The 8,378-nt window shown below is 39.4% G+C and overlaps 1 protein-coding gene across 2 annotated transcripts in view; it reads left to right on the top strand.

Moving 5' to 3' along the window:
- LOC123979982 (matrix metalloproteinase-16-like) overlaps positions 1-8,378 on the top strand; it is an 83,747-nt gene that overhangs the window by 47,246 nt on the left and 28,123 nt on the right. For both annotated transcript variants that reach the window (XM_046064098.1, XM_046064103.1), the window contains one exon: positions 4,028-4,189. In XM_046064098.1, the coding sequence (XP_045920054.1) occupies positions 4,028-4,189 (162 nt within the window). The remainder of the gene's footprint in view (positions 1-4,027; positions 4,190-8,378) is intronic.

The following is an 8,378-nucleotide window of genomic DNA, read 5'->3' as shown; positions in this document are numbered from 1 at the left end:
CCTTCCCCCCCCCCCCCCCTTTCCTCATGCAGCTATCACTCCAAACGCCCTTTCTCCTCAGTTTACCTCACCTTTTTTATCTCTCTATTTATTTCGAATCTTTGTCTCCCACTCATCTGTTCCTCCCTCCCATAACTTTTTCTCTCGCCTTCATCTCTCATCTTTCCTCCTCCTGTACACCATTCCCTCGCATTGCCTCTTTGTCTCTTTCATCCTTTCACTTTCTGCCTCATGCCCTCCCCCGTCTCTTTCCACATTCTACCATCCCCTGTGTAGGCTCTGTATACCTTACAGCTGATAATTAGCCAGGCAGCCTCGGCTTTGTTTGTGGCCCCGGGGCCAACAGGACGTCCCTGTCTACCACAGCGTGACTTACATAAGCAACCGAAACAAAGTGACAACGCTGACCTCAAATGGCCCCAAGAGGCAGGAAGACAGACTCAAGATTGAGGAAGATGGAAAAAGACAGTCCTTCCCTTTACTCATACAGCTGATGTGAGTACAGCATCTGTAGTATCAGGACCTGCACTGCTACAGCTCTGACGTACTGCATTTGTCTGTAAATGATGACCTTTAAAAGCTTGTACTTGTATAATTTGATATTGCATTTTCATAGCTGAAGTAGATCAATATGATGAATAAATGCAATACTTGTGCTTGATACAGATTCATTGATAGATTCATAGTAGGTGATATATGTTCAGTGAGACAATGTACAAGATGAAGTAGGTGGAGATCGCATTGGTTCTGAAAAACTAGTATTTCTAAGTACAAAGGTCAGCGAGAGCAGTAAATAGAAGGATGGTCTCATTTTCCACTCTTTTAGTGGTCTTCTGTGCAACAAAAACATTCCCTATATCAGGTTTTTAAACATTAAGGAACATGTTGCGTTTATCACATTACATTTATTATTGCATATTTATTATTCTTCCGTGCCTTTTATACTCACTTGTGACACAAAAGCAGTTTCTGCTTCATATACTGTTTATATATGTGTCAGCTAAATAAATGAATGAATGAATGAATGAATATGACTTGTGTGTGTAATTTGTAACAGTTGCCTTCTTTTCTAACATAAAATTAGCTTACATTTGCATATTTAATGAAAAATATACTAGACAAGCAGCAAAATGATTCATATGTCAGTCGTGCATAGTTGTTTTGTAGATGGGTGCTATGATTATTCATTTTGATGACTGATGATGTTATTATTAGTTATATAATGCATTAAAGTCTAGTGAGGCCCATTCAGTCCTATTGTAATTAGAGTCCGACAGATAAATCTCCATGCCAATATTATCAGCATTTATGAGCTAATTGCAGATAAATCGGTATGAGCCAATAATTGACAATTAAAAAAGAAAATGAGAGATGTAATACTGATCCTTCAGTCAGGTTATGAGTGTTGGCGTTGCATAGTTTGTCCATCAGAGGGCTCCTCTGTTGGCAACACTCATGTTTGGACCTCGACAAATTCCCCGCAATACACAACAATCATCTGTACCTTTGTTCAAACTACCATTTATAACAATACAAAAAAAAATTAAATGGCAGGATCATGTTATCTTTGTGAGGTATCATAACTACTCATAACATATGTTAGGGATAATCTTAATATTATGTGTTTCTGAAAAGAAGAAAAATATCGACCTATATATCGGAATATCAGATTTTAAAATCCTCAAATTTCAAAATAAGCATCAGTCTTAAAAATACCATATCAGTTGAGCTGTGATAGTAATACATATGTAACACAGCATTTGTTTGCTGTAGAAAAGTATTGTACACTGCTCATTGTGATGTACAGTTTAGGACTTATGTGTATAAAACCCATTGAATCCTATGGAGGCCTACTCTGTCCCATTGTATTTATACTGTAACTTGACACCTGGTAACAGTACTAACTCCATTTGTTCTTAAAAATACACTGACGAAGTGTGCATAAACTCACTATGATGACATGTACAGTTATGCGCTATTATAAATTGTATAGTTCATCAAAGTCTATGAAGGCCTATTTAGTCTTATTGTATATATAACTTGTAATTAATAAGTTTACGATTTACATACTGTAATGCATTGAAGCCTAATACAGTGTTTTAAAGCATCCATTCGCTCCCATTACATCTATAACTCAGCCAATACATTAAGGTAAATGAGTTTTCATATGATTATAATGTCTTTCAAAATGTGTGCCAGTCGGCATCAGTGCACTCAGCAATCACACGCATTTCCTTCAAGAAATGCTTCTGTAGTTAAATGTGTTGACTTTGCACCGTCAGTACCCAAAGTGTACAATAATTGCAGAAGACAGTAACATTTTATTGTTTAAAACTGCTTCAATGAGCTCTTTTACTCCTCTGCTCCCAATGCCATGATAGGAAACGGCCCGGAGAAGAGTCTTCAGCTGCAGAGGAGTGTGACCCTGTTTCCACCACAAGTGATTCCTAAATCACCGAGCCGTTTCTCTCTTCTCTTTATCTCCTTTCCCTTCTATGCCTCTCTTTATTCGCTATAAACATTATCTCCAGACACTTGTTCAATATTATACGCTTGAATAAATTTTGCCTCCGTTTCTGTATATCTCCAACTTTTACAAGCCATCTATTTTCATTGGAAGAATTTGGCTGGATAGAAAAGCCTTTTCAGCAAAACCCTGGATATAAATGCTGTCTGTCCTTTTACACCCAGCTTTACATCAACCCTATAAACTGACATTTTTACATTCAAATATCCTTCACAAGGTTCCAATTAAGCCATTTCTCTGTGGCAGTCTGGTCCGTAAATTCTTATGCATTGTACTGTAGCTGCTAAGAAGCGATCTGAATCACCGTTTGTATCTGCTGATGCGTTATTCATGTGACAGATTGGCAACAGATAAGTGCCTCACTTTAGGAGGAATCGCAGTGAATAAGTGATGCTCCTTTTCATTCCTGTTGAGTCTCTCTGTGTGATAAGAAAGACAGAGAAAGGTAAAACTTAGAGGTGGCAGCGGGGAGGGGGTTAGAGGGTCAACCTTCAAACAAGAATTTTAGATCTTGTGCAAAACATTTAACCAGCCCAATTCCAATTCCAAACTCCTACTCAAAAAGCTTTATAAATACCATATTTAGTGTCTTGAAACGGATGGTTTTTAATACCAAGAGATCACTGTCATAACATGTTATTCATTATAGGATGTAAAAGGCTCTCCTTTGAAGTAAAGTAATGACATTTATTTTTAAGGCATTAGCGGTCTCTTTGGAATCAGGTTAATAGCTTCCCATAGACAGGCAGTGTACTATTATAACCCTAACCCTAATTGAATACCCACGAGTTTCTCAACAATGATGATGAGTTTTTTTATGGGTCGGATTTGACAAATTGGCAAGACATCAGAGAGGAGGTTGAGAGGGAGCGTTGTTTGTTGTTGTTTTGGTTGCTAGTGACGTAAGCGGAGGAACTTGAATGGGGCCACGGAGTGGCGGCTTCAAATACCAAATATCCAAATCTAATACAGTTGGGATTGGTTTTGGGCTCGGCACAGAGGGTTTCTGAGTCAAAAGGTCAACCCAGTGTAGTCATCAGCTTACCACAGCCTGAAGCTAATTACAAAACGCAGGGTTTGCTATGCTCTGTGAGGGGGAGTGTGTGTGTATATGTATGTGTGCATGTGTACGTCTCTGTGTTTCTGTAATATACCCCATCAGTGTCTGTGGCTTGCTACATAATCCTCTCATTTGGTGCGTAAGTAGTGGATTATCTATGCTCATACACATACATTCACACATGCTTGAATGAATATTGGTGCGAGGAGTGTTCACGGACTATTTTGTTGTCTATTCCAAACTTTCCCCTTAAAGGCTGTTGTTTATTTAAATCAGTCAGTACAAAACTTTATGTTGAAGGAACTACACTTTTGCTGCCAGCCAGAACAGGTGCAGCTTGTGGGAGACATACAATGCTGCAAAAACATTTACTGTTGAGCACACTGCTGACAGACTGCTCTCCCTTTTCCTCCTTCCCTCCTCTCGCTTTCTGTTTCTAGGTAACGATTTGTTCCTGGTAGCAGTCCACGAGCTCGGCCACGCGCTGGGACTCGAACACTCCAACGACCCCACGGCCATCATGGCTCCCTTTTACCAGTACATGGACACGGACAACTTTAAACTGCCCATGGATGACCTGCTGGGCATCCAGAAGATTTATGGTAAGGCCTCATTTAGATGTACAGAGTAGAGCCAGACTGATATGGGATTTTTACGACCGATACCGATTTTGATATTTGAGGATTTTATAGTCATTTATCAGACACCAATCCACACACGATTTTTTAATCCACTGGAAGGACCTCAATGTGTTAACTGCTTACACACTACCAAGCTGTGAAAGTTCTAACGTAAGTCACAATAACTTTCTAAGCTTGCTGGCTTACAAAAAAGCTAATGGAGTCGCTTACAGGGCAACAAGTTAACACAATTAATGAAGACATTTATTTGTACCATTGGCTGCCCGGGAACCATGCCTCTTTGATGAGTTGAGGAGATTAATTATAAGCAGATGGTGCTAATAAGCTACGATATCTGCCTCCATTTTAGCTATCCACTCCCTAAAGTCACCAATGTCAAGACACTTTGGTGTCAAGGGTGCAAAAGTTGAAACAAACAATTTGCACATTTACTTTGCCTCTAATTGTTGAGACTCTTTTGTAAATAGATTGATTTCACCCCCAAATTTGCATATTTTAAATGCTGATGTGACAGAGCCTGACGTTAGGCACCATAACCAGGTTCCTCATAACTGGAATAGTATATTTTCTGTGCTAGTCTAACTCTATTAGAGTACAAGATCATTTTGATAACATGATAAAGCACAGATCTCAAGATTAAAACCTAAATTTCAGATCACAGGAGGCGTAAGCTTCATCAGCAGCGCACCTACACATTGCTCATTGACAAACATTTTGAGTTGACAGACGCTGATTCCAATGCTTTGTCTTCTCATAAAGCTGAGATAGCTCTGGGCGGGTGTGTCAGAAGTGTGAAATTCAATTGGACGGTAACAGATTTATGTAAGTATGAGTGTCTTTATTTTTACACTCTTAGAGTTGAATTAGTAGTGCATTAGGGTAGACATTGCTAAGCCATCGATCTAGACGTGTTTATGTACTGAGGTTGATGTGTTGTGAAGGAACCCATCATTTTACAATTTCAGAATTTGTAAGTTTCAAATGTATTTGAATGTTCGCGTTGTCGCCTCAACCTGGGTTTGACATCTGCTGTAAGTTAAGAGTCAACTTGGTGGGAAGTGGCGGCACTGTGCCTTACAGCTGTCGAGGCTGTAAAGCAGTCACACTCCGCTGAGATGACTCTGGTCTGTCACATGAATGGCTGCACACGCCAACACCAACACAAAAGAACCTGCCATCTGCTTACATGGTCCGGGCACGTCCCTCTGGGAGTGACAGACCTGGGCAAGCGATCAAATCGCTCCTCATCCCTCTCGTTTTTAACTCCTCTCCGCTGCTGCCCCTCCCTCCTCCTCTGTGTTGTACGAGGAGTTGAAGGGCAGGACAAGTGATGGCAGCTCCTCTCTCAGTCTCGTTGTTTTGTTGGTTTTTTTCCCCAGCTGCAGTTGGCCTCCTTTCCTTCCATATGGCAACAGTGATGCAACATGTGGAGGCTAAACAGGGAGCTGCACAGTTTAGATGAATTAGAAGGTGGTGGGATTTAAGGTTGAACAGGAGGAAAAAAGTAGAGAAATAAAAAAGGAGGTGTAGAAGAAACTGAAGAGTACAAGAGTTACACAGAGAAGTGGTGTAGGACTGTAAAAGGGAAGGATGTTAAATTTAGGACTTTGATTTACAGTCAGGGGAGCAGGATCACACAGTGAATTGTGGGAAGAAAAGGTCTGACAAGGATAGAATGAGCTTGATCTTGAGGGTCGATAATAGTTTTTGGACTTCTAGTTGTACCTGTTTCTCAGCTTAGTGCTAAGGTCATAGTACAGTTGTATTTCTTCCTCAGATCATTTATATTCCCTTTTACAAACACATAATCATTTCTCATGAATAATTAACAGCTTAAACTAATGAAAGTTTAATCAGCCTGCAAGTAATTATAGATAATAAAGACAGATCTTATACAAACATGTAAAAGTGGAATTACTGTCATGTAGTCCATTTTTTTCCCTTCTTCTTTTAAATCCCCATGGACAAATCACTTTTTTTCTCTCTCTGAGCTTTGAACATAATGACTTCCCACTCCTTTGAAGAGAATTGCCCACTTCCTGTTTACACATGCAGCGGACTGAAGAAAGCGCTCACATTACTTACTGTACATGATAATGCAGCCAGCTAAAGGAGAAAAAAAAGAAGAGCACTGCAAATCTGCAATCATAATCATAATTACACTGAACTGCAGACTTCAAACACAGACAAATACTTAACAGAAAGCCTGCGTGTCAAACTGGGGACTGGAGTTTGATTGACTGATTTAGCAGGTGGGGAGGGTCTAACATATGTATCGAGTTGTATCATGGGAATTGTAGGATCCATTGTTTTTGGATCTTGACCCACACTAGGTATTCACATTCAGGATATTTCAGTCTCTTCTCTATCAAACTATCAAAAAAAATTTAAATGCATCTCTTCTCATCTCTGAGTTTATGGAAAGTCAACACAAATTGCTGGATGCTGGATTACACCTTTAAGGACAGGTGTAGAAGGACAGCTAGAAAGGCTATCCAGAAATCTTTGGTCTTAGTCTAGACCAGGGTTCACCAACCTTTTTTAGACTGAAAGCTACCTAAAGGATATAGAATAATATGGGGGGCTACTTGTTTGATATAAACTATATATATATATATAAATCTGCTTGGTTTGCTTTTAAATATGAATGAAAATTATGCATTTAATAGGCTATTTGAGACCGTCCATCTATGTTCACTGATCACTATTATTATTAACGTTTTAACAAGTGAGCTGAGGAAAACACAGATATACAGAATATTTTTCTACCCGTAATGAGCTACCTCGGGGATAGCTAGCATTGAAAGTCTTGTGGCATGTACTGAAGTAGCTCACCATCGTAGCTGTAGTAGCTAGATGGCATGGAATGAAGGAGTGAGAAGAGGGAATAATAATAATAATAATAATAATAATCTTTATTTGTAGAGCACTTTTCAAAAACAAGTTACAAAGTGTAAAGACAATAATACCCAAAAGACAATAATACAAAAACAATACAAGATAAAAGCATGAAAACATTGAAAAGACTAAAATACACAGTAATATAAAATTAGTAAAATAGAATAAAATAAAAGGGATGAAATAAAGTCAAATAAGATCGGGAAAGGCTCTCCTATAAAAGTATGTTTTAAGAAGGGACTTAAAAGAGTTCACTGACTCAGCCGACCTGATTTCCTCGGGCAGGCTGTTCCAGAGCCTCGGGGCCCTGACTGCAAATGCTCTGTCCCCTTTAGTTTTCAGTCGAGACTCTGGAACAGACAACAGACCTCTGCCCGAGGATCTCAAGGTACGTGCTGGTGCGTATGGGACTAAAAGGTCAGAAATATAACAAGACGAGAGGCCATGAAGAGCTTTAAAAGTGATCAATAGAATTTTAAAGTCAATTCTAAAACATACTGGGAGCCAGTGTAATGAAGCTAAAATAGGAGTAATGTGGTCATATTTCTTTGTTCTGGTTGTTCTGGTCCAGAACTCAGCCTGGCAGCTGAGTTCTGGACAGTCTGGAGTCAATCAATAGATTTTAAAGTCTAGGGTTAAACAAGTGAAAAGGCTGTTGCAATAATCCAGGCGTGATGAGGTGATGGTGTGTAAAATGGTCTTGGTGTCCTTAAAAAGTTAAGTTGATTAAAACATGATTGAACAAGCTTTGTGGTGTGCTGCTCAAAATTTAAATTACTATCAAACCAGACACCAAGGTTCTTTGCCACAGGCTTAATGTGATTTACTAGGGAACCAGCAGATGGCAGTATTTGTTTTGCCATCTGCTGGGACCCAATGACCAGGATTTCTGTTTTGTCTGAGTTCAGCTGGAGGAAATAATTTGACATCCATTTTTTAACTTCACAAAGGCAGTTGTTAAGTGAACTCAGCATTCCAGGGTCTGTGGATCTGACGGGCAAGTACATTTGTGTCATCAGCAAAAATATGAAAAGAAATACCATGTTTATGGATAATATGTCCAAGGGGAAGCAGATACAAGGAAAACAAAATGGGTCCTAAGACCAACCCCTGAGACACACCATATTTAACTGGACAGAACGAAGAGACATAGTTGTTTACAGACACGCAAAACTTCCTATTTGACAGGTAGGATGAAAACCATTCTAGGGCCGTACCAGAGATCCCCACCCAGTGCCTCAGTCTGTCTAAC

Source organism: Micropterus dolomieu, linkage group LG01, assembly GCF_021292245.1.
Source record: "Micropterus dolomieu isolate WLL.071019.BEF.003 ecotype Adirondacks linkage group LG01, ASM2129224v1, whole genome shotgun sequence".
Classification (NCBI taxonomy): domain Eukaryota; kingdom Metazoa; phylum Chordata; class Actinopteri; order Centrarchiformes; family Centrarchidae; genus Micropterus; species Micropterus dolomieu.
Note: the sequence above shows the minus strand (reverse complement) of the source record. Positions and strands in the feature narration are given on the sequence as shown.